Consider the following 27,580-nt stretch of genomic DNA (forward strand, 5'->3'; position numbering starts at 1 on the left):
TACGTTGTACCCCTGCACATCGACTAGGTACTGGTACACCCTGTATATAGCCATGTTATTACGTTGTACCCCTGCACATCGACTAGGTACTGGTACACCCTGTATATAGCCATGTTATTATGTTGTACCCCTGCACATCGAATAGGTACTGGTACTCCCTGTATATAGCCATGTTATTACATTGTATCCCTGCACATCGACTAGGTACTGGTACACCCTGTATATAGCCATGTTATTTTCTACTCCCTGTATATAGCCATGTTATTATGTTGTACCCCTGCACATCGAATAGGTACTGGTACTCTCTGTATATAGCCATGTTATTATGTTGTACCCCTGCACATCGAATAGGTACTGGTACTCCCTGTATATAGCCATGTTATTATGTTGTATCCCTTAACATCGACTAGGTGCTGGTACACCCTGTATATAGCCATGTTATTACGTTGTACCCCTTAACATCGACTAGGTACTGGTACACCCTGTATATAGCCATGTTATTTTCTACTCCCTGTATATAGCCATGTTATTACGTTGTATCCCTTAACATCGACTAGGTACTGGTACACCCTGTATATAGCCATGTTATTACGTTGTACCCCTTAACATCGACTAGGTACTGGTACACCCTGTATATAGCCATGTTATTACGTTGTACCCCTGCACATCGACTAGGTACTGGTACACCCTGTATATAGCCATGTTATTACGTTGTACCCCTGCACATCGACTAGGTACTGGTACACCCTGTATATAGCCATGTTATTATGTTGTACCCCTGCACATCGAATAGGTACTGGTACTCCCTGTATATAGCCATGTTATTACATTGTATCCCTGCACATCGACTAGGTACTGGTACACCCTGTATATAGCCATGTTATTTTCTACTCCCTGTATATAGCCATGTTATTATGTTGTACCCCTGCACATCGAATAGGTACTGGTACTCTCTGTATATAGCCATGTTATTATGTTGTACCCCTGCACATCGAATAGGTACTGGTACTCCCTGTATATAGCCATGTTATTATGTTGTATCCCTTAACATCGACTAGGTGCTGGTACACCCTGTATATAGCCATGTTATTACGTTGTATCCCTTAACATCGACTAGGTGCTGGTACACCCTGTATATAGCCATGTTATTACGTTGTATCCCTTAAACATTGACTAGGTACTGGTACACCCTGTATATAGCCATGTTATTTTCTACTCCCTGTATATAGCCATGTTATTACGTTGTACCCCTTAACATCGACTAGGTACTGGTACACCCTGTATATAGCCATGGTTATTACTGCATTGTCGGAACTAGAAGCACAAGCATTTCGCTACACTCGCATTAACATCTGCTAACCATGTGTATGTGACAAATAAAATTTGATTTGATTTGTTATTACGTTGTATCCCTGCACATCGACTAGGTACTGGTACTCCCTGTATATAGCCATGTTATTTTCTACTCCGGGTATATAGCCATGTTACTTTTATTCAAAATGTTATTTTTTTATTCACTGTATTTATGTTTAATCTTTAACTCTACATTGTTGGAAAAGGAACCGTAAGTAAGCATTTCACTGTTATTGTTTACTAAGCATGTGTCCTTGCACTGAAATACATGAAATAAATGCAATGGCTGGGGTGGTCCATCGATCTCAGCCGCTGCCTGTTGGTGACATGTACTGTGTATTACCGCTGCCAGCATGGGCTCCAATCCATCCCACTGCGCTCTAGCACTCTGTCTCCTTCTATACTTGTTTCTCTCTATCCTGTCCAATAAACACAACAAATACAAAAGGGGCACTACTGCAACACAAAAAAGGAATGGCTGGTGGTACTCAAGAGAAGTTTCAGAAACTGTGATTTCTGTTGTAAGTTAACTTTGTCTCAACATGATCCCTCATGTCATCCCTGTTTGATGTCACACGGTTCCACATGTTTTTATAACTCTGTCTAAGTCTCAACTCTTAATCCATCCACCTTGCTATTGGCAAGCATCAAACCGTTCAGCTGGACTTGGAATGCATTGTTACTGTAGTAACATTTGTCCTTCATAGTCTGATCTCTATTTTATGAAGGGGGTGGGGGGGCTCTGGTAAAACAGTTTCTTGTGACAGGAAAAACATCAAGCAGCTGGCTAGGAGAGCACATGAGAGACTTGGTTCTGGACTATGAGAAAGGTCAAACTTTAGTCATGTTGAGAGATAGGCAGTGATGCAACCCGTCAGGATGCTCTGGTATGGCAACTGCTCGGCCTCCGACCGCACGGCACTACAGAGGGTAGTGCATATGGCCCAGTACATCACTGGGGCCAAGCTTCCTGCCATCCAGGAACTCTATACCAGGCGGTGTCAGAGGAAGTCCCTAAAAATTGTCAAAGACTCCAGCCACCCTAGTCATAGACTGTTCTCTCTGCTACTGCACGGCAAGCGGTATCGGAGCGCCAAGACTAGGTCCAAAAGGCTTCTAAATAGCTTTTAGCCCCAAGCCATAAGACTCCTAAACATCAAATGGCTACCCAGACTATTTGCATTGCCCCCCCCCCCCCCCCCCCTTTTACGCTGCTGATACTCCCCGTTATTTTCCATGCATAGTCACTTTAATAACTCTACCTACATGTATATATTACCTCAATTACCTCGACTAACTGGTGCCACTGCACATTGACTCTGTACTGGTATAGCATCATTATTGTTATTTTACTGCTGCTCATTAATTATTTGTTACTTTTACAAATTTTCTTGGTATTTTTCTTAAAATTCCATTGTTGGTTAAGTAAACATTTCACTGTAAGGTGAAATACCTGTTGTATTCGGCGCATATAAAAAAAATACAATTTGATTTCAGAAAGTCACTCCTGGCCAATAGACTTCTTCCCAGGTAAGAAAAAGTTTAAGATTAAGAAGTTAAAATATTTGATGCGGTAGACTTGGCAGTATGGGTTTGATGCATTTTTCTGACGCATAGACTTGAGTGGTGACATTAACCTTCCCGTACCGCTGCCCTGTCGGTCTGTCTGTCTGTCTGGCTGGATGGCTGGCTGCTGGGGTCTGCCCTATGTCTGTCTGGCTGCTGGGGTCTGGACTGTGTCTGTAGTACACACTATACTCTTTGAACCCAGAGACCTGCATGGGAAACGTTGCGATGCACAAGCACGTGAAAGGAAGGGCCCAGGGCAGTGTGTGTGTGTGTGTGTGTGTGTGTGTGTGTGTGTGTGTGTGTGTGTGTGTGTGTGTGTGTGTGTGTGTGTGTGTGTGTGTGTGTGTCTTCCTGCATGTCTGTGTAAAACGGCTATCATCTTAATTCCTGAATTAATTTATCACATCAGCTGTTCCTTCAATTTCGAGAATGTACTTATAAAGGGTGTATATTTGTGTGCATACAAGCCGGTGGATGTATACAGCACACATTTTTGTGTACACAGTATGTGTTTGTGATCACAGATAGGTTTGTAAGCAGTGCATGTGTCTGTATTTGTGTATGTATAAACAGTTTACGTTCAAGAGAAGGTGTGTATCCAGGTTATGTGCATTCATGTCTGACTACAGCATACATTAGCTTCAGAAACTATTCACACACCTGGACTTTTTACACATTTTGTTGTGTTACAAAATGGAATTAAAATAGATTTAATTGCCATTTTTTTTGTCAATGATCTACACAAAATACCCTGTTATGTCAAAGTGGAAGAAAATGTCTAACATTTGTAAGAGAAGTCATGAACAATAAAGCACTAATTTGTTGATTAGATAAGTACTCAACCTCCTGAGTCAATATATGTTAGAATCACCTTTGGCAGCGATTACAACTGTGAGTCTTTCTGGGTAAGTCTCTAAGAGCTTTCCACACCTGGATTGTGCAACGTTTGCCCATTATTCTTTTCAAAATTCTTCAAGCTCTGTCAAATTAGTTATTGATCATTGCTAGACGACTGTTTTCAGCTTTTGCCATAGATTTTCAAGCCGGTTTCAAAACTGTAACTCGGCCACTCAGGAACATTCACTGTCTTCTTGGTAAGTAACTCCAGTGAGTGTAAATTTGGTCTTGTGCTTTCAGTTTTTGTCCTGCAGAAAGGTGAATTCATCTCCCCGTGTCTGGTGGAAAGCAAACTGAACCAGGTTTTCCTCTAGGATTTTGCCTGTGCTTAGATCCATTTCATACATTGTTTTTTTATCTAGTCCTTAATGATTACAAGCATACCCATAACGTGATGCAGCCACCACTACGCTAGAAAATATGGAGAGTGATACTCAGTAATGTGTTGTATTTGCCCCAAACATAACACTTTGTATTCAGGACAAAATGTTTTCCACGTTTTTTGCAGTATTACTTGTGTGCCTTGTTGCAAACAGAATGCATGTTTTGGAATATTTGTTTATTCTGTACAGGCTTCCTTCTTTTCACTCTGTCAATTAGGTTAGTATTGTGAAGTAACTACAATGTTGTTGATTCATCCTCAGTTTTTCCTATTCCAGCCATTAAACTCTGTAACAGTTTTAAAGTCACCATTGGCCTCATGGTGAAAACCCTCAGCGGTTTCCTTCCTCTCCGGCAACTGAGTTATGAAGGACACCTGTTTCTTTGTAGTGGCTGGGTGTTTGTACACCATCCAAAGTGTAATGAATAACTACACCATGCTTAAAGAGATATTCCTTGTCAGCTTTTTGTATTTTTACCCATCTACCAATAGATGCTCTTCTTTGCGAGGCATTGGAAAACCTCTCTGGTCTATGTAGTTGAATCTGTGTTTGAAATTCACAGATAATTGTATGTGTGGGGTACAGAGACGAGGTAGTCATTTATAAATAATGATAAACACCATTATTACACACAGAGTGAGTCCATGCAACGTATTATGTGACTTGTTGAGCAAATGTTTACTCATGAGCTTATTTAGGCTTGTCATAGCAAAGGGGTTGAATACTTATTGACTCAAGGCATTTCAGCTTTCATTTTTTACTAATTTGTAACCATTTCAAAAACCATAATTCCACTTTGTCATTATGGGGTATTGTGTGTCGGCCAGTGACAACAAAAATCTAAATGTAATCATTTTTATTCAGGCTGTGGAATGCGGAAAAAGTCAAGGGGTGTGAATACTTTCTGAAAGCATTGTATGTGTGTATATCCTGTTTATGTGCATTTGTGTCTGTACCTGAGTACAGTATGGAACGGAGTCAAACATGTATTTTCTATATGTTTGACGTGCTTGATACTGTTCCATTAATCCCATTCCAGATATTACAATGAGCCCGTCCTCCTATAGCTCCTCCCACCAGCTTCCACAGGTGTACAGTATGTACAGTGCCTTGAGAAAGTATTCGGCCCCCTTGAACTTTGCGACCTTTTGCCACATTTCAGGCTTCAAACATAAAGATATAAAACTGTATTTTTTTGTGAAGAATCAACAACAAGTGGGACACAATCATGAAATGGAACGACATTTATTGGATATTTCAAACCTTTTTAACAAATCAAAAACTGAAAAATTGGGCGTGCAAAATTATTCAGCCCCTTTACTTTCAGTGCAGCAAACTCTCTCCAGAAGTTCAGTGAGGATCTCTGAATGATCCAATGTTGACCTAAATGACTAATGATGATAAATACAATCCACCTGTGTGTAATCAAGTCTCCGTATAAATGCACCTGCACTGTGATAGACTCAGAGGTCCGTTAAAAGCGCAGAGAGCATCATGAAGAACAAGGAACACACCAGGCAGGTCCGAGATACTGTTGTGAAGAAGTTTAAAGCCGGATTTGGGTACAAAAAGATTTCCCAAGCTTTAAACATCCCAAGGAGCACTGTGCAAGCGATAATATTGAAATGGAAGGAGTATCAGACCACTGCAAATCTACCAAGACCTGGCCGTCCCCCTAAACTTTCAGCTCATACAAGGAGAAGACTGATCAGAGATGCAGCCAAGAGGCCCATGATCACTGGATGAACTGCAGAGATCTACAGCTGAGGTGGGAGACTCTGTCCATAGGACAACAATCAGTCGTATATTGCACAAATCTGGCCTTTATGGAAGAGTGGCAAGAAGAAAGCCATTTCTTAAAGATATCCATAAAAAGTGTAGTTTAAAGTTTGCCACAAGCCACCTGGGAGACACACCAAACATGTGGAAGAAGGTGCTCTGGTCAGATGTGTCACGTTCTGACCATCGTTCGTGTGTGTTTTCCTTGTTTTAGTGTTGGTCAGGACGTGAGCTGGGTGGGCATTCTATGTTACATGTCTAGTTTGTCTAGTTCTATGTTTGGCCTGATATGGTTCTCAATCAGAGGCAGGTGTTCGTCATTGTCTCTGATTGGGAACCATATTTAGGTAGCCTGTTTGGTGTTGGGTTTTGTGGGTGATTGTCCTTAGTGTCCTTATGTCCTTGTTCGGTGTTAGTTTACACCAGTATTAGGCTCTTTCGGTTTTCGTTACGTTTATTGTTTTGGTAGTGTTTGTATTTAGATTCGTGTTGCTTCTGTTTAAATAAACATGGATCGCAATCTACACGCCGCATTTTGGTCCGACTCTCTTTCACATACAGAAAACCGTGACAAGATGAAACCAAAATTGAACTTTTTGGCAACAATGCAAAATGTTATGCTTGGCGTAAAAGCAACACAGCTCATCACCCTGAACACACCATCCCCACTGTCAAACATGGTGGTGGCAGCATCATGGTTTGGGCCTGCTTTTCTTCAGCAGGGACAGGGAAGATGGTTAAAATTGATGGGAAGATGGATGGAGCCAAATACAGGACCATTCTGGAAGAAAACCTGATGTAGTCTGCAAAAGACCTGAGACTGGGACGGAGATTTGTCTTCCAACAAGACAATGATCCAAAACATAAAGCAAAATCTACAATGGAATGGTTCAAAAATAAACATATCCAGGTGTTAGAATGGCCAAGTCAAAATCCAGACCTGAATCCAATCGAGAATCTGTGGAAAGAACTGAAAACTGCTGTTCACAAATGCTCTCCATCCAACCTCACTGAGCTCGAGCTGTTTTGCAAGGAGGAATGGGAAAACATTTCAGTCTCTCGATGTGCAAAACTGATAGAGACATACCCCAAGCGACTTACAGCTGTAATCGCAGCAAAAGGTGGCGCTACAAAGTATTAACTTAAGGGGGCTGAATAATTTTGCACGCCCAATTTTTCAGTTTTTGATTTGTTAAAAAAGTTTGAAATATCCAATAAATGTCGTTCCACTTCATGATTGTGTCCCACTTGTTGATTCTTCACAAAAAAATAAAGTTTTATATCTTTATGTTTGAAGCCTGAAATGTGGCAAAAGGTCGCAAAGTTCAAGGGGGCCGAATACTTTCGTAAGGCACTGTATGTGAGTATCTGAGTATGTGTATCCAGTGTGTGTATTGTAACGGTTTTGACTTGCGGTTATTGTCTGTCGGGTGCCAGGTAGTTCGTGCCTACCAGAGAAAATATTGATTTCTCCTTTTTGTTTGTGAGGGAATGAGTCCCGTCTGGTCGGTCAAGTCTACACCAATACAAAGGACTCAAGTAAAAGTCAGGATGGACATAAACCCTTAAAACATTGGAAATAGCTTCAAAACTGTTCTTCTGCGTGGGTTGTATTACCAACATAAATGATCACACACATAATAATATAACAAACAATGAGCTCTGGTTCCTCGAGAAAAGTCCCGTACCTTGGGCCTAAAAGAGTCCAGCCAGGTAAAGGAGTTCAGTGAACTCCAGTGACCTTAGTCACACAATGTTGGTCCATTCATCAAAATATCTAATTATTTTACAACACAACCATAAAGAGTATCAAATCTCTGTAGTCTTCAACTACAACTGACCACAAATCAACACGGTATAAATCACACTCAAACAAATGAAATACCATATGCAAAAAAAGTTGTAGTTAGTCAGTCAGTCAGACAATCCAATCCGAGAAAGGCCATGAAGAAACAGACCAACTGAGATGTGTAGTCCAAAGGAAGAAATGAGTGGATCGATCCTGGTTAAACTTGAGACAAGGCTACAAAGCACACTTTTAAATACAACAAAACAAACAGAGTAAAGAAGCTTCGGATCTGAGGGTTGAAAACATCCTCATTGGCACCACCATCACAACCCCCTTTGTGCAGCTGATGCTGGCTATTTAGTTGGGAATTAAACGGGAAGCGTCGTGTTAGAAGGAGAAGCGCAGACGGTTCAGACTAATTCAGGGCCGTCACAGTATGTGTCTATGTAATGTACAATATGTTTGTGACCTATGTGATAACACACACCCTCTGATCCTCAAACGGTGGACCACGTCCTGCTTTATCTGATGGAGTTTGTGACGCTTCACTGGTAGGCAGAGCCAGGGGTCCTCAGGGGTCCTTGTCCCCATAATGACTTTGGCCTAATTACAGGTACAACACTGGGCTTCAGGCCAGCCAACCAGGAAATCAACCAAGGCTCTATAGGCTTTAGAAAGGGGGAATACAAGAGAGGACTTGGCCACTACAAAACACAGTACAAACTTCAAAGAATGGTTTAAATAAAAATGGAGCACTGTTGGTGAAGAATCCCTAAGCCTTGACGGAGAGGTTTATCCCCATAACTTTAAGGTCATCCTAGCCAGTAAGCTCGCTAATAGAAGCCTTATAGTTTAATGGCTGAAGAGGCATTTTATGGTTAAACAATCCAACTTTAACTGGGGGGTATAATTTGAAATACAGTATACACTGTCTTTGTAAAATCTACATATGAAACATGACGTTAACTTTGCTATTTGTTGTTTTTATTTACATTTTATTTCACCTTTATTTAACCAGGTAGGCTAGTTGAGAACAAGTTCTCATTTACAATTGCGACCTGGCCAAGATAAAGCAAAGCGGTGCGACACAAACAACAACACAGAGTTACACATGGAATAAACAAAAATGCAGTCAATAATACAATAGAAAAAGTCTATTTACAGTGTGTGTGCAAATGAGGTAGGATAAGGGAGGTAATAAATAGGCCATAGTGGCGAAATAATTACAATATAGCAATTAAACACTGGAGTGATATATGTGCAGAAGATGAGTGTGCAAGTAGAGATACTGGGGTGCAACGGAGAAAAATAAATCAAATAAATAACAGTATGGGGGATGAGGTAGTTGGATGGGCTATTTACAGATGGGCTATGTACAGGTGCAGTGATCTGTGAGCTGCTCTGACAGCTGGTGCTTAAAGTTAGTGAGGGAGATATGAGTCTCCAGCTTCAGTAATTTTTGCAGTTTGTTCCAGTCATTGGCAGCAAAGAACGGGAAGGAAAGGCAGCCAAATGAGGAATTGGCTTTGGGGGTGACCAGTGAGATATACCTGCTGGAGCGTGTGCTACGGGTGGGTGCTGCTATGGTGACCAGTGAGCTGAGATAAGGCTTTACCTAGCAAAGACTTATCGATGACCTGGAGCCAGTGGGTTTGGCGATGAATATGAAGCGAGGGCCAGCCAACGAGAGCATACAGGTCACAGTGGTGGGTAGTATATGGGGCTTTGGTGAAAATAAGGATGGCACTATGAGAGACTGCATCCAATTTGCTGAGTAGAGTGTTGGAGGTTGATTTTTAAATGACCTCGCCGAAGTCAATGATCGGTAGGATAGTCAATTTTCCGATGGTATGTTTGGCAGCATGAGTGAAGGATGCTTTGTTGCGAAATAGGAAGCTGATTCTAGATTTAATTTTGGATTGGAGATGCTTAATGTTTTTATTTTTTTTTTATTTTTTATTTCACCTTTATTTAACCAGGTAGGCTAGTTGAGAACAAGTTCTCATTTGCAACTGCGACCTGGCCAAGATAAGGCATAGCAGTGTGAACAGACAACACAGAGTTACACATGGAGTAAACAATTAACAAGTCAATAACACAGTAGAAAAAAAAAGGGGAGTCTATATATACATTGTGTGCAAAAGGCATGAGAAGGTAGGCAAATAATTACAATTATGCAGATTAACACTGGAGTGATAAATGATCAGATGGTTATGTAAAGGTAGAGATAGAGATATTGGTGTGCAAAAGAGCAGAAAAATAAATAAATAAAAACAGTATGGGGATGAGGTAGGTGAAAATGGGTGGGCTATTTACCAATAGACTATGTACAGCTGCAGCGATCGGTTAGCTGCTCAGATAGCAGATGTTTGAAGTTGGTGAGGGAGATAAAAGTCTCCAACTTCAGCGATTTTTGCAATTCGTTCCAATCACAGGCAGCAGAGAACTGGAACGAAAGGCGGCCAAATGAGGTGTTGGCTTTAGGGATGATCAGTGAGATACACCTGCTGGAGCGCGTGCTACGGATGGGTGTTGCCATCGTAACCAGTGAACTGAGATAAGGCGGAGCTTTACCTAGCATGGACTTGTAGATGACCTGGAGCCAGTGGGTCTGGCGACGAATATGTAGCGAGGGCCAGCCGACTAGAGCATACAAGTCGCAGTGGTGGGTGGTATAAGGTGCTTTAGTGACAAAACGGATGGCACTGTGATAAACTGCATCCAGTTTGCTGAGTAGAGTGTTGGAAGCAATTTTGTAGATGACATCGCCGAAGTCGAGGATCGGTAGGATAGTCAGTTTTACTAGGGTAAGTTTGGCGGCGTGAGTGAAGGAGGCTTTGTTGCGGAATAGAAAGCCGACTCTTGATTTGATTTTCGATTGGAGATGCTTGATATGGGTCTGGAAGGAGAGTTTAGAGTCTAGCCAGACACCTAGGTACTTATAGATGTCCACATATTCAAGGTCGGAACCATCCAGGGTGGTGATGCTGGTCAGGCGTGCGGGTGCAGGCAGCGAACGGTTGAAAAGCATGCATTTGGTTTTACTAGCGTTTAAGAGCAGTTGGAGGCCACGGAAGGAGTGCTGTATGGCATTGAAGCTCTTTTGGAGGTTAGATAGCACAGTGTCCAAGGACGGGCCGGAAGTATATAGAATGGTGTCGTCTGCGTAGAGGTGGATCAGGGAATCGCCCGCAGCATGAGAAACATCATTGATATATACAGAGAAAAGAGTCGGCCCGAGAATTGAACCCTGTGGCACCCCCATAGAGACTGCCAGAGGACCGGACAGCATGCCCTCCGATTTGACACACTGAACTCTGTCTGCAAAGTAATTGGTGAACCAGGCAAGGCAGTCATCCGAAAAACCGAGGCTACTGAGTCTGCCGATAAGAATACGGTGATTGACAGAGTCGAAAGCCTTGGCAAGGTCTATGAAGACGGCTGCACAGTACTGTCTTTTATCGATGGCGGTTATGATATCGTTTAGTACCTTGAGCGTGGCTGAGGTACACCCGTGACCGGCTCGGAAACCAGATTGCACAGCGGAGAAGGTACGGTGGGATTCAAGATGGTCAGTGATCTGTTTGTTGACTTGGCTTTCGAAGACCTTAGATAGGCAGGGCAGGATGGATATTGGTCTGTAACAGTTTGGGTCCAGGGTGTCGCCCCCTTTGAAGAGGGGGATGACTGCGGCAGCTTTCCAATCCTTGGGGATCTCAGACGATATGAAAGAGAGGTTGAACAGGCTGGTAATAGGGGTTGCGACAATGGCGGCGGATAGTTTCAGGAATAGAGGGTCCAGATTGTCAAGCCCAGCTGATTTGTACGGGTCCAGGTTTTGCAGCTCTTTCAGAACATCTGCTATCTGGATTTGGGTAAAGGAGAACCTGGAGAGGCTTGGGCGAGTAGCTGCGGGGGGGGGGAGCTGTTGGACGAGGTTGGAGTAGCCAGGCGGAAGGCATGGCCAGCCGTTGAGAAATGCTTGTTGAAGTTTTCGATAATCATGGATTTATCGGTGGTGACCGTGTTACCTAGCCTCAGTGCAGTGGGCAGCTGGGAGGAGGTGCTCTTGTTCTCCATGGACTTCACAGTGTCCCAGAACTTTTTGGAGTTGGAGCTACAGGATGCAAACTTCTGCCTGAAGAAGTTGGCTTTAGCTTTCCTGACTGACTGTGTGTATTGGTTCCTGACTTCCCTGAACAGTTGCATATCGCGGGGACTGTTCGATGTTAGTGCAGTCCGCCACAGGATGTTTTTGTGCTGGTCGAGGGCAGTCAGGTCTGGAGTGAACCAGGGGCTATATCTGTTCTTAGTTCTGCATTTTTTGAACGGAGCATGCTTATCTAAAATGGTGAGGAAGTTACTTTTAAAGAAAGACCAGGCATCCTCAACTGACGGGATGAGGTCAATGTCCTTCCAGGATACCCGGGCCAGGTCGATTAGAAAGGCCTGCTCACAGAAGTGTTTTAGGGAGCGTTTGACAGTGATGAGGGGTGGTCGTTTGACTGCGGCTCCGTAGCGGATACAGGCAATGAGGCAGTGATCGCTGAGATCCTGGTTGAAGACAGCGGAGGTGTATTTGGAGGGCCAGTTGGTCAGGATGACGTCAATGAGGGTGCCCTTGTTTACAGAGTTAGGGTTGTACCTGGTGGGTTCCTTGATGATTTGAGTGAGATTGAGGGCATCTAGCTTAGATTGTAGGACTGCCGGGGTGTTAAGCATATCCCAGTTTAGGTCACCTAACAGAACAAACTCTGAAGCTAGATGGGGGGCGATCAATTCACAAATGGTGTCCAGGGCACAGCTGGGAGCTGAGGGGGGTCGGTAGCAGGCGGCAACAGTGAGAGACTTATTTCTGGAGAGAGTAATTTTCAAAATTAGTAGTTCGAACTGTTTGGGTATGGACCTGGAAAGTATGACATTACTTTGCAGGCTATCTCTGCAGTAGACTGCAACTCCTCCTCCTTTGGCAGTTCTATCTTGACGGAAGATGTTATAGTTGGGTATGGAAATCTCAGAATTTTTGGTGGCCTTCCTGAGCCAGGATTCAGACACGGCAAGGACATCAGGGTTAGCAGAGTGTGCTAGAGCAGTGAGTACGACAAACTTAGGGAGGAGGCTTCTGATGTTGACATGCATGAAACCAAGGCTTTTTCGATCACAGAAGTCAACAAATGAGGGTGCCTGGGGACATGCAGGGCCTGGGTTTACCTCCACATCACCCGCGGAACAGAGAAGGAGTAGTATGAGGGTGCGGCTGAAGGCTATCAAAACTGGTCGCCTAGGGCGTTGGGGACAGAGAATAAGAGGAGCAGGTTTCTGGGCATGGTAGAATATATTCAGGGCATAATGCGCAAACAGGGGTATGGTGGGGTGCGGGTACAGCGGAGGTAAGCCCAGGCACTGGGTGATGATGAGAGAGGTTGTATCTCTGGACATGCTGGTTGTAATGGGTGAGGTCACCGCATGTGTGGGGGGTGGGACAAAGGAGGTAACAGGGGTATAAAGAGTGGAACTAGGGGCTCCATTGTAAACTAAAACAATGATAACTAACCTGCACAACAGTATACAAGGCATATTGACATTTGAGAAAGACATACAGCGAGGCATACAGTAATCACAGGTGTTGAATTGGGAGAGCTAGCTAAAACAGTAGGTGAGACAACAGCTATTCAGCTAGCACAACAACAGCAGGTAGAATGGCAATTGATTAGGCAGAGAGGGTCGGATTAACTACACACAGAGCCTAGTGCGGCTGGGGCCGACAGATAAAACATAAACAAGCAGAATGGATTACCGTGATTAATGGACAGTCCAGCATGCATCAGCTATGTAGCCAAGTGATCAGTGTCCAAGGGGTAGCGGTGGATGGGGCAGGGAAGCTGGACTGGCGAGTGTTATCCAGGTTAGAAAACTAACAATGACCAAATAGCTTGTAGCCAGTTAGCTGGTTAGCTTCTGGAGGTTCTTGAGTGTGTTCTAAAAATGTAAAGATAATAGCGGTTCCGTATCACATTGGGTGAGGCAGGTTACCGGAAGGTATAAATAAATTAAAAATCGAAAAGGGATAGAAAGTAAATATGGGTTCAGTGAGTGTTTGGGACGCTGCGATTCAGACGGTTAGCAGGCCTGTGCTAACAAGCTAACAGTTAGTAGACGGTGCTAAACACGGTAGCAGTTAGCGGACCGGGCTAAACAAGCTAGCAGTTAGCAGGCCGAATTTGCAAGCAAGGAGATAGCAAGGGCTAGAGAGTTAGCCTTTGGGGACGTCGCGATGGGGGTATCTGTTTATTCCTCTTCATGCAGTGACATCGATGGACCGGTCGTGGGTCTGGATATTGTAGCCCAGGAGCTCAAAATGTTCCGTTTGCGATGGGAATCCGGGGATGAAAAATAAAATAAAATAATAAATAGGTCCGTTATGCTCTGGTTAGAGTTGCGTTGTTCGAACTGGCGAGAGCTTTCCGAGCTAAAGGTTAGCTGATGACCGGTTAGCTGAAGACCGCTAGCAATGTTTTGCTGAAGCCGGTAGTTCGTTGGCTAGCTTCAGTTGAGGGGTTCCAAGGTCCGAAGTAAATATAAATACTTTAGGAAAAATAGCTACGTTGGGTGAGGCGGGTTGCAGGAGAGTATTTAGAAGAAGTTGAGGTTCAGCAAAAAGTTTTAAAGATATGTGAAGAAAAAAAAAACGAAAACAAACGATATATACAAGGGACACAACACGACAATACGTCCTACTGCTACGCCATCTTGGACCAATGTGAGTCTGCAAGGAGAGTTTACAGTCTAGCCAGACACCTAGGTATTTGTAGTTGTCCACATATTCTAAGTCCGAACCGTCCAGAGTAGTGATGCTGGACGGGCGGGCAGGTGTGGTCAGTGATTGGTTGAAGAGCATTGGCCACGGAAGGAGAGTTGTATGGCATTGAAGCCCGTCTAGAGGTTTGTTAACACAGTGTCAAAAGAAGGGCCAGAAGTATACAAAATTGTGTCATATGTGTATAGGTGGATCAGAGAATCACCAGCAGCAAGAGCGACATCATTGATATACAGAGAAAAAAGTTGGCCCGAGAATTTAACCCTGTGGCACCCCAATAGAGACTGCCAGAGGTCCGGACAACTGGCCCTCCGATGTGACACACTGAACTCTGTCTGAGAAGTAGTTGGTGAACCAGGCGAGGCAGTCATTCGAGAAACCAAGGCTGTTGTATCTGCTGATAAGAATGTGGTGATTGACAGAGTCAAAAGCCTTGGCCAGGGTGATGAATACAACTGCACAGTATTGTCTCTTATCGATGACAGTGATGATATCGTTTAGGACCTTGAGCGTGGCTCAGGTGCACCCATGACCAGGTCGGAAACCAGATTGCATAGCGGAGAAAGTACGGTGGGATTTGAAATGATCGGTGATCTGTTTGTTAACTTGGCTTTCGAAGACCTTAGAAAGGCAGGGTATGATAGTTATAGGTCTGTAGCAGTTTGGGTCTAGAATGTTTCCCCCTTTGAAGAGGGGGATGACCGCAGCAGCTTTCCAATCTTTGGGGATCTCAGATGACACAAAAGAGAGGTTGAACAGGCTAGTAATAGGGGCTGCAACAATTTTTCTGCAGATCATTTTAGAAAGAGAGGGTACAGATTGTCTAGCCCGACTGATTTGTAGGGGTCCAGATTTTCCAGCTCTTTTAGAACATCAGCTATCTGGATTTGGGTGAAAGAGAAATGGAGGAGGCTTGTGCAAGTTGCTGTGGGGGGTGCAGGGCTGTTGATCAGGGTAGGGGTAGCCAGGTCGAAAGCATGGCCAGCCGTAGAAAAATGCTTATTGAAATTCTCGATTATCACGGATTTATTGGTGGTGACAGTGTTTCCTAGCCTCAGTGCAGTGGGAAGCTGGGAGGAGGTGCTCTTATTCTCCATGGACTTTATAGTGTCCCAGAACTTTTGGGAGTTTGTGCTACGGGATGCAAATTTCGGTTTGAAAAAGCTAGCCTTTGCGTTCTTAACTGCCTGTGTATATTAGTTCCTAACGTACCTGAAAAGTTTCATATCACGTGGGCTATTCGATGCTAATGCAGTACGCCACAGGATGTTTTTGTGCTGGTCAAGGGCAGTCAGGTCTGGAGTGAACCAAGGGCCATATCTGTTCCTGGTTCTACATTTTTTGAATGGGGCATGCTTATTTAAGATGGTGAGGAAATCACTTTTAAAGAATAACCAGGCATCCTCTACTGTCGAAATGAGGTCGATATCCTTCCAAGATACCCGGACCAGGTCGATTAGAAAGGCCTGCTCGCTGAAGTGTTTTATGGAGCGTTTGACAATGATGAGGGGTGGTCGTTTGACCCCAGACACATTACGGACGCAGGCAATGAGGCAGTGATCACTGAGATCCTGGTTGAAGATAGCAGAGGTGTATTTGGAGGGCAGGTTGGTGAGGATGCACAGCTGGGGACAGAAGGTAGTCTATAGCAAACGGCAACGGTGAGAGGCTTGTTTCTGGGAAGGTTCTATCTTGTCAGAAAGTGTTATAGTTAGGGATGGAAATTTCAGGGTTTTTGGTGGTCTTCCCAAGCCAGGATTCAGACACGGCTAGGGCATCCGGGTTGGCAGAGTGTGCTAAAGCAGTGAATAAAACAATCTTAGGGAGGAGGCTTCTTATGTTAACATGCATGAAACCAAGGCTTTTACGGTTACAGAAGTCAACAAATGAGAGGGCCTTGGGAATGGGAGTGGAGCTAGGCACTGCAGGGCCTGGATTAATCTCTACATCACCAGAGGAACAGAGGAGGAGTATGATAAGGGTACGGCTAAAGGCTATAAGAACTGGTTGTCTAGTACGTTCGGAACAGAGAGTAAAAGGAACAGGTTTCTGGGCACGGTACAATAGATTCAAGGCATAATGTACAGACAAAGATATGGTAGGATGTGAATACAGTGGAGGTAAACCTATGCATTGAGTGACGATGATAGAAATATTGTCTCTAGAAACATAATTTGAACCAGATGAGGTCACCGCATGTGTGGGAGGTGGAACTAAAGGGTTAGCTAAGGCATATTTGGCAGGGCTAGAGGCTCTACAGTGAAATAAGGCATATTGACATTAGGGAGAGGCATGCGTAGCCGAGTGATCATTGGGTCCAGTGAGTAGCTGGGTGAGCTGGAGACACGGTGATTCAGACAGCTAGCAGGCCGGGGCTAGCAGGCTAGCAGAAGGGCCTTATAGGGACGTCGCGACGGAAGAAGTCAGTTGTATCCCTTTCGTGCGGTTACGTCGGGCGATCAGTCGTGATGGATCAGCAGGGTTCCGTGCAGTAAAAGGGTCCAGGCCAATTGGCAAAATAGGTATAGTAGCCCCCCCAAAAATGGCTGATGGACTACTTCAGCTAGCAGTACGGAGTGCTCTGGACAGATAGCGGACCGCAGCTAGCAGGCTAGCAGATGGGCATTCAGGGGATGTCGTGACGGGGGAGCCAGTTGAAAAAACCCCTCGGGCGGATTACGTTGGTAGTCCAGTCGTGATGGATCGGTGGGGTTCCGTATCGGCAATAAAAAGGGTACAGTCCAATTGGCAAAATAGGTGTTGTAGCCCAAGGAGTGGCTGATGGACCTCTTCAGCTAGCCGGGAGATGGGCCTAGCATAGGCTATCTCCAGACTAATTGGTGCTTGCTTCGGGACAGAGAGGTTAGCCAGGAGAAGCAAATCAGATAGCAGCTAGCTAGCTGCGATGATCCAGGTGAAGAGGTCCAGAGCTTGCGGTAGGAATCCGGGGATATGGAGAATAAGGAGCCCTATACGCTCTGGGTTGAATCGCGTTGTGCAGACTGGCAGGAGTTGTCTGGGCTGAAGGTTAGCTGATGACCGCTAGCAGTGGCTAGCTGACTACTAGCTAGTAGCTAGTTAGCTGGCTAGCTTTCTGTTGGGGGTTCCGGTTCTGAAGTAAAGAAAATAGCAGATCCATACCACATTGGGTGAGGCGGGTTGCAGGAGAGTATGTTTAAGTTGGGGTCAAGAAAAATATATTTTTTAAGTAATATATGCGAAGAAAAAAATATATATATTTACACGGGACATGACAAGACGAAGACAAAAGACGCCTGACTGCTACGCCATCTTGGATTTCAAAATGGGGAATGGGGAAACTCATCATACAAGGAAGAAACATTGATGAGCTGCTTTTCCACACATTCACACCAACTCATTCCACCAGGTTATTCAGCCAGGTACCTTACCTTCATTGTCAAAATTGACAACACTGCAATCCGATTGGTCCTGGCTCCAGGGACACAAGTACACAGATCCACCTTCGATGATGTTCGTTTGGCTGGTGTTAGCTTTGGGAGCACCAATCAGAATACTGAAACTGTAGAATAAAAACAGAAGGCAAAACACAGTATTAGTGCACGGTCGGCCAAAAATAATGGGAGTACACGAAGCAATGAGTACTTTTGATCAATTCATCTTCGGTTGTTGTTTTTAACTGATTTGAGCAATGATTTGGCCACATATACTTCCCTCCCTTCATGGATCCTTTAACATATGTGATCTTGTCTCACTCAAAAGGCAGTTCAGGGCTGCATTTGCAAAGTTTTTCATTTTAGGACAGCTAATCTAGGATCATGTCCCCGATACAAAAATATAGAAAACTATCGGCCAATATCGAATCTCCCATTCCTCTCAAAACATTTTGAAAAAGCTGTTGCGCAGCAACCTACTGCCTTCCTGAAGACAAACAATGTATACGAAACGCTTCAGTCTGGTTTTAGACCCCATCATAGCATTGAGACTGCACTCGTGAAAGTGGTAAATTGACTTTTAATGGCGTCAGACCAAGGCTCTGCATCTGTCCTCGTGCTCCTAGACCTTAGTGCTGCTTTTGATGCCATCGATCACCACATTCTTTTGGAGAGATTGGAAACTCAAATTGGTCTACACGGACAAGTTCTGGCCTGGTTTAGATCTTATCTGTCGAAAATCTATCCGTTTGTTTCTGTGAATGGTTTGTCCTCTGACAAATCAAATGTACATTTTGGTGTTCCTCAAAGGTTCCGTTTTAGGACCACTATTGTTTTCACTATATACTGTATTTACCTCTTGGTGATGTCATTCGGAAACATAATGTTAACTTTCACTGCTATGCGGACAATATACGGCTGTACATTTCGATGAATCATGGTGAAGCCCCAAAATTGCCCTCCCTGGAAGCCTGTGTTTCAGACATAAGGAAGTGGATTGCGTACATTTTTTATATTTTAAACATGAACAAAACAGAGATGCTAGTTCAAGGTCCCAATAAACAAAGAGATCTTCTGTTGGTTGTACAGCCGTCTCAAATAAAACTGTGAAGAATCTCGGCGTTACTCTGGACCCTGATCTCTCTTTTGACGAACATTTCAAGAATATTTCAAGGACAGCTTTTTTCAATTTTCGTAACATTGCAAAAATCTGAAACTTTCTGTCCAAAAATGATGCAGAAAAATGAATCCATCCTTTTGTAACTTCTAGATTAGACTACTGCAATGCTCTACTTTCCGGCTACCAGGATAAAGCACTAAATAAACTTCAGTTAGTGCTAAACACGGCTGCTAGAATCCTGACTAGAACCAAAACATGTGATCATATTACTCCAGTGCTAGCCTCTCTACACTGGCTTCCTGTTAAGGCTAGGGCTAATTTCAAGGTTTTACTGCTAACCTACAAAGCATTACATGGGCTTGCTCCTACCTATCTTTCCCATTTGGTCCTGCCGTACATACCTACACGTACGCTACGGTCACAAGACGCAGACTTGGAATGGTCTGCCTATCCGTGTGAGAGATGCAGACTCGGTCTCGACCTTTAAGTCTTTATGAAAGGTCCTATGATTAAGTGTAGTCTGGCCCAGGGGTGTGAAGGTGAACGGAAAGGCACTGGAACGATGAACTGCCCTTACTGTCTCTGCCTGGATGGTTTCCCTCTCTCCACTGGGATTCTCTGCCTCTAACACTATCACGGGGGCTGAGTCACTGGCTTATTGGTGCTCTTTCGTGCCATCCCTAGGAGGGGTGAGACACTTGAGTGGGTTGACTCACTGACGTGATCTTCCTGTCTGGGTTGGCGCCCCCCTCGGGTTCGTGCCGTGGGGGAGATCTTCGTGAGCTATACTCGGCTGTGTCTCACGGTAGTAAGTTGGTTGAAGATATCCCTCTAGTGGTGTGGGAGCTATGCTTTGGTAAAGTGGGTGGGGTTATATCCTGCCTGTTTGGCCCTGTCTGGGGGTATCGTCGGACGGGGCCACAGTGTCTCCAGACCCCTCCTGTCTCAACCTCGAGTATTTATGCTGCAATAGTTTGTGTCGTGGGCTAGGGTCGTCTGTTATCTGGAGTATTTATCCTGTCTTTTCCGGTGTCTTGCATGAATTTAAGTATGCTCTCTCTAATTCTCTCTCTCTTTTTCTCTCTTTCTCTTTCTCCTTCTCTCTCTCTTTCTCTCGGAGGACCCAAGCCTTAGGACCATGCCCCAGGACTACCTGGCCTGATGACTCCTTGCTGTCCCCAGTTTCAACTGTTCTGCCTGCGGCTATGGAACCCTGACCTGTACACCGGATGTGCTACCTTGTCCCAAACCTGGTGTTTTGGACTCTCTCTCTCTACCGCACCTGCAGTCTCTAACTCTGAGGTATCGGCTATGAAAAGCCAACAAACATTTACTCCTGAGGTGCTGACCAGTTGTACCCTCTACAACCACTGTGATTATTATTATCTGACCCTGCTAGTCATCTATGAACGGTTGAACATCTTGGCCATGTACTGTTATAATCTCCACCCGGCACAGCCAGAAGAGGACTGGCCACCCCTCAGAGCCTGGTTCCTCTCTATGTTTCTTCCTAGGTTCCTGCCTTTCTAGGGAGTTTTTCCTAGCCACTGTGCTTCTACATCTGCATTGGTTGCTGTTCAGGGTTTTAGGCTAGGATTCTGTTCAGCACTTGGTGACATCGGCGGATGTATGGAATTAATTAATGAACTATGATCTATCTATGATTTAAGGCTAAACTGATCCTAGATCAGCACACCTACTATGAGATGCTTTATGAATATAGGCCCTTTCTCATTTTACAGGTACCTTATCATCCTCATCATCACCATCAGTCTGTCATAACGTTCCCCAATAGCTGTCTCAGTAAACAGATCATAAATAAGGCTAGTTCTTAGCTTCATCAGCTCTACTGGACTGATAGAGGGAGGAAGGGGTTTTGGGGTAGGGGAGATATATATATACACTGCTCCAAAAAATAAAGGGAACACTTAAACAACACAATGTAACTCCAAGTCAATCACACTTCTGTGAAATTAAACTGTCCACTTAGGAAGCAACACTGATTGACAATACATTTCACATGCTGTTGTGCAAATGGAATAGACAACAGGTGGAAATTATAGGCAATTAGCAAGACACCCCCAATAAAGGAGTGGTTCTGCAGGTGGTGACCACAGACCACTTCTCAGTTCCTATGCTTCCTGGCTGATGTTTTGGTCACTTTTGAATGCTGGCAGTGCTTTCACTCTAGTGGTAGCATGATACGGAGTCTACAACCCACACAAGTGGCTCAGGTAGTGCAGCTCATCCAGGATGGCACATCAATGCGAGCTGTGGCAAGAAGGTTTGCTGTGTCTGTCAGCGTAGTGTCCAGAGCATGGAGGCACTACCAGGAGACAGGCCAGTACATCAGGAGATGTGGAGGAGCCCGTAGGAGGGCAACAACCCAGCAGCAGGACCGCTACCTCCGCCTTTGTGCAAGGAGGTGCAGGAGGAGCACTGCCAGAGCCCTGCAAAATGACCTCCAGCAGGCCACAAATGTGCATGTGTCTGCTCAAACGGTCAGAAACAGACTCCATGAGGGTGGTATGAGGGCCCAACATCCACAGGTGGGGATTGTGCTTACAGCCCAACACCGTGCAGGACGTTTGGCATTTGTCAGAGAACACCAAGATTGGCAAATTTGCCACTGGCGCCCTGTGCTCTTCACAGATGAAAGCAGGTTCACACTGAGCACATGTGACAGACGTGACAGAGTCTGGAGACTCCGTGGAGAACGTTCTGCTGCCTGCAACATCCTCCAGCATGACCGGTTTGGCGGTGGGTCAGTCATGGTGTGGGGTGGCATTTCTTTGGTGTGGGGTGGTATTTCTTCCATGTGCTCGCCAGAGGTAGCCTGACTGCCATTAGGTACCGAGATGAGATCCTCAGACCCCTTGTGAGACCATATGCTGGTGCGGTTGGCCCTGGGTTCCTCCTAATGCAAGACAATGCTAGACCTCATGTGGCTGGAGTGTGTCAGCAGTTCCTGCAAGAGGAAGGCATTGATGCTATGGACTGGCCCACCCATTCCCCAGACCTGAATCCAATTGAGCACATCTGGGACATCATGTCTCGCTCCATCCACCAACGCCACGTTGCACCACAGACTGTCCAGGAGTTGGCGGATGCTTTAGTCCAGGTCTGGGAGGAGATCCCTCAGGAGACCATCCGCCACCTCATCAGGAGCATGCCCAGGCGTTGTAGGGAGGTCATACAGGCACGTGGAGGCCACACACACTACTGAGCCTCATTTTGACTTGTTTTAAGGACATTACATCAAAGTTGGATCAGCCTGTAGTGTGGTTTTCCACTTTAATTTTGAGTGTGACTCCAAATCCAGACCTCCATGGGTTGATAAATTTGATTTCCATTGATAATTTTTGTGTGATTTTGTTGTAAGCACATTCAACTATGTAAAGAAAAAACTATTTAATAAGAATTTTTCATTCATTCAGATCTAGGATGTGTTATTTTAGTGTTCCCTTTATTTTTTTGAGCAATGTATATATACTGTATATAGTGGGACATTCTGGTCTGGTCTACTTCCAGTGAGCTCAAACATCTCTCCACAATCCAAAAGACGAAGTGCAGGCTACATGTCCTACATTTAATGAATTCAGATATTATTCCACCAAGGAGGCTAAACACGGAACACATTTCAATGGAGCATTGGGCTATTAAGGGTCAAATGGCAACAGTCTGTGGAAATGGAATAAATGACGAGAACGAACACCACACTTTAACGTAGGGGAAACACTGCATTAACATTGCAGCTTATTCAACAGAACCATTCTAAAGCTGCTGCTGAGCACATATTATTGCCAGACACCCTCTGTACCAAAACACTGGGGGTTCTGTGTTAATTAGGGTCATTGACTCACACCGTGGATGTCGCTGAGGCACATAAACAACTTTGGCATGCTGAAAAACAGCAAACTCTGGCAACCGCCTGTATGGGACAACACAATTTAACTTGCGGCAGGCATGCAATGAAATTGAGGAGAGCCTTTTCAGGCAAGTGAGAAAAAAAGGCATGTCACTCTATTTGTCTCCCTGTGACATCAACTGTTTTCCACCTCCTCCAACTTGACTAATATGACCCAAATCATGGCAGGAGCAATCAACAGTCATATGATCAAGTTTGTGAAATCAAAACAATAAAAATAGATAGCTATTCAATGATTTAGTTTATTTCAGCACAAAGGCTACCGTTGTCCTGTCCTGACAAGCTAAATAAAGCACCAGGGAAAAAGAGCTGACTCATACAATTGGACTGAATCAACATCTTGGTAATGACTCCACAACACACATCTGTCCCTCCCCCCCAACGGAGTAAGACTGCTGGTGTCAGAAAACGGGGACATTTATTAAGTCAATGGAATCAAAAAAACTCTGCCTCTGAGGACAGTAGAAGGAAAGCTGTGACAGGGGAGTTGATATAGGCCTAGCCTCTAAAATTGTTTTTAAACATCGATCAGCTCAGCCCCGATGTCAATGGTGACCCTCAGATTTGAGTAAATGGGTCGTCCTTATTATCTATTAGCAAAATTAGCATTGTAACCTAACCCCTGACATTATAAGCCTAACGATTATGTTAAAGTTACATCTCTAGAGTTATCCCATCGTAAACTAGGCCTGCATGAGACTTTCCCTTCTACTGTAGGCTAATAGCACCCATGAATCCATAAATTTGAGAAAAGTGAATAGTGTAAAGTGTTGGTCCCATATCTCATGAGCTCAGAAAAGGATCCCAAACATTTTCCATATGCACAAAAAGCTAATTTCTCTCAAAATTTGGGCAACAGGTGTGGCATATCAAGAAGCTGATTCAACAGCATGATCATTACACAGGTGCACCTTGTGCTGGGGTCAAGAAAATGTGCAGTGTTGTCACACACCACAATGCCACAGATATTTGAAGGATCGTTCAATTGGCATGCTGACTGCAGGAAAGTCCACCTGAGCTGTTGCCAAAGAATTGAATGTTAATTTCTCTACCATAAGCCGCCTTCAATGTCGTTTTAGAGAATTTGGCAGTACATCCAACCATCCTCACAACCGCAGACCACATGTATGGCGAGTGGTTTGTTGATGTCAAGGTTGTAAACAGAGAGCCCCATGGTGGCGGTGCAGTTATGGTATGGGCAGGCATAAGCTATGGACAACGAACACAATTGCATTTTATCTATTGCAATTTGAATGCATAGAGATGCTGTGACGGGATCCTGAGGCCCATTGTCTTGCCATTCATCCGCTGCCATCAACTCATGTTTCAGAGTGATAATGCACGGCTCCATGTCGCAAGGATCTGTACACAATTCCTCAAAACTGAAAATAGCCCAGTTCTTTCCATGGCCTGTGTACTCACCAGACATGTCACCCATTGAGCAAGTTTGGAATGCTCTGGATCAATGTGCACAACAGCGTGTTCCAGTTCCCGCCCATATCCAGCAACTTCACACAGCCATTGAAGAGGAGTGGGACAACCTTCCACAGGCCACAATCAACAGCCTGATCAACTCTATGCCAAGGAGATGTGTTGCGCTGCTTGAGGCAAATAGTGGTCACACCAGATATTGACTTGTTTTCTGATCCACGCCCCTACCTTTTTTTTAAGGTATCTGTGACCAACAGGTACATATCTGTGTTCCCAGTCATGTAAAATCCATAGATTAGGGCCTAATTAATTTATTTCAATTGACTGATTTCCTTATAACAACTGAAACTCAGTAAAATCTTTGAAATTGTTGCATTTCTATTTTTGTATATACAGTAATACAATTCCAGAAAGGGACGGGGGGATATTCAAAGTCCATGGAATCCCTATTCATCCAATGATTTACATTTTCACTTTATTTGATCCAAATCCGCAAAAATGCTGAATATGTCTGTCTGGAATATGCCACGAAATAATCTAATGGAAAATAGCCTACTTAACATGATGATGTGGCCGATGACAATTTGCTTCTTGAAAGTTCGATATCTTCAAAACTTGACTGCTTACATGCAAAACATTTTGGAATGGACTAATAAAACTATCATTTTTTCGAGTGGAGCTTCCATTGAAGAAGATATCACCCCATGAGAGTAAGCGGGTTGGCATTTATTGTCATGAATCTGAAGCTCTGGAGGCAGCTCTGCAGAGTAGTCACTAGCTGGCACAGCCACAAAGTCATACAATCTGATTTTAAACCTAACCTTAACCGTAACCTTAACCACACTGGCAACCCTGATGCCTAACCCTAACCTTTAATTAACACCAAAAATTCAATTTTTGCTTTTATTATTTTTTCCGACATAGAACATTTATACTTTGCAGCTGGCCTATCTAGCAGGAATCTCTCAGTTCTGCCTCCAGGGCAAGATTCATGACAATAAGAATCAACCTGCGCTTGTCCATTGCGGGTTCCCTATTAACCGTTATTCAAATCGAAATAGTAGGCTAGGCCCCAGTGGTAGCATATAGGCCAATAACATGATACAATGTCGTGTAGACCATGGGTGAAATTAGACTACATTGAATGACAAGAATATCAAATATTACGGAATAATTTAAATCACTTTTGAAGTGAAAGGAATTGTGTATATTGTGGTGACATTTTCCTAAAACAACACTGAGTGGTAAGATTAATGCGCACTCACCTAGATGCATTATTGTAGAAAAAATCCACGGAATAACCGAAAAAAGACCCCTTAGGTCCAGAGTAGACAATCCGGTTTTCTGTTTCTAAGTTAAACGTTGCGCACAGCTGGATAAAAACAACTGCAATTACAACGAAACGGGCGCAATAACCTGGATTTCGCAGGATTGAGTTGACTGAAATTGCTGAAAATCGCCGTCCAGTGCCCATCTCTTTTGTGCGTCGAATCGCAAGACAATAATTAACCTGCTATGAGGTGTGAAACGCCTGCCTTATATTTTGGTAATGCATATTCCAACATATAAATGAATTAATTGTGAATGGAATAGGATCCCGTTTCACTCTGCATCTCCCTCTCATACTAGCAGTGTAGGACTCATAGAGGGAGTTCATGGCAAACTTATTTTGGGGTGGAGCTTTGGATATAAAAAACTGGGGAGGTTTCTGCGCAATCCAAACCAGATTTGGTGTATGTGTGTGCTACTGAGATGTAGGCCTTTCAAAAATTGAGAAAAAAAAGGCTAGCCTAATTTTGTGTTGGGATACATTATATTTTCAGTTTTTGATTTATAGGCCCAAGTTACAGTGATTAAATCTAACTGAGCTTTCACTGCAATTACTCATTATTTTGTAATGTAGCCTATTAAGTATATGGGATCTTATTTTACTCTGGCTAGTTTTGTGAAACTCAAAATACCTAGAGGATATTATTGGTGCCTGTTTTTACAGTCAAAAGTGGTAACACACGCACCACCTCGGACCATCCCCGTGTTTCCTCTGCAGTACATGCCTTATAAATCATTGTTACAGAGTTTACACACAAATAGAAGGATTTGAAAAGTTGTCTACATTGTCAGCAATAAAAATAGATATTTGAACAGTCAAATGGCTGTATGACCCAACCTTGTTATGTCTTAACCCGTGCTCTCCTGCATCCCCCTGTTATACTCACACCAGCATGACAGGCTCATGCCTGTGTTTTATCAGAACAAAGTGATAGGAGGCATGACACAGACACATGGCATGACACAGACACATGGCATGACACAGACCCCCCCCCCCCCCCCCCCCCCTCCACACACACACACACACACACACACACACACAGGAAACCACAGGATTAGGGGCTATTAAAAGAACAACATGCAAGCGTGTAACACCAGGTTTCAACATCTGTTCTGTTAGCTGAAGTCACTGTCTAGGTATTCACAGATCCTGACATGACTTGCCTGGAGATGCTTGGGGGAGAAGAAAAATACAACATTTCCCAATGTGTTTTCTTGTTAACATTCTGCAGTAAAAGTACATCTCCTATTTAGATACCTGTAAGTGAGGGGATTATTGCATAGATCAAGATGGAGGCAAGTTTGATTGAAGTTTGTTTACTTTTGTTTGAGTCTAGAGACTAAGACATCTTCATGTACATTACCATTACACAATCATCATCCATTCACCAATACACTACGGGACGGTTTCCCGGGCACAGTCCTAGACTAATATATAATAGAGAATCTCCATTGAAAATGTTTTTTATTCCAGGACTAGGCTTAATCTGTGTCCAGGAAACCACCCATACATGTGTACTTAAATAATTATCCCTATTACTGGAGTAGAGGCAAACTTTTAAGATATATTTTAGAGTTGATGGTGGTGGCCTCCTCCACCCAGACTGGTAATAATATCACATCTTGAGTAAGGTTAACTGGTGAATTCCTTCTTTTGAGACCTTTGTGCAGAGAATTAAAAACACATCTAGTCTTAGATACCACCCAATATTGTGTTACATGTTTTGGAAAAACTAGTAGTTGTATCGCAACCATTGTATCAAATGCATTAT

General features: G+C 43.9%; 1 protein-coding gene across 1 annotated transcript in view; it reads right to left on the reverse strand.

Annotated features, from left to right (window-relative positions):
- Positions 1–26,155, reverse strand: part of LOC110528502 (integrin alpha-5) — a 68,770-nt gene extending 42,615 nt beyond the window's left edge. The window contains exons 1-2 of the mRNA XM_021610605.3: positions 25,745–26,155; positions 17,998–18,128 (exon numbers count right to left, since the gene is read on the reverse strand). Coding sequence (XP_021466280.2) covers positions 17,998–18,128; positions 25,745–25,953 — 340 coding nt within the window. The 5' untranslated portion in view covers positions 25,954–26,155. The remainder of the gene's footprint in view (positions 1–17,997; positions 18,129–25,744) is intronic.
- Positions 26,156–27,580: the final 1,425 nt, after the last annotated feature.

The sequence above is a fragment of the Oncorhynchus mykiss genome, chromosome 7, assembly GCF_057628025.1.
Source record: "Oncorhynchus mykiss isolate SJ-2025 chromosome 7, ASM5762802v1, whole genome shotgun sequence".
NCBI classification, from domain to species: Eukaryota; Metazoa; Chordata; class Actinopteri; order Salmoniformes; family Salmonidae; genus Oncorhynchus; species Oncorhynchus mykiss.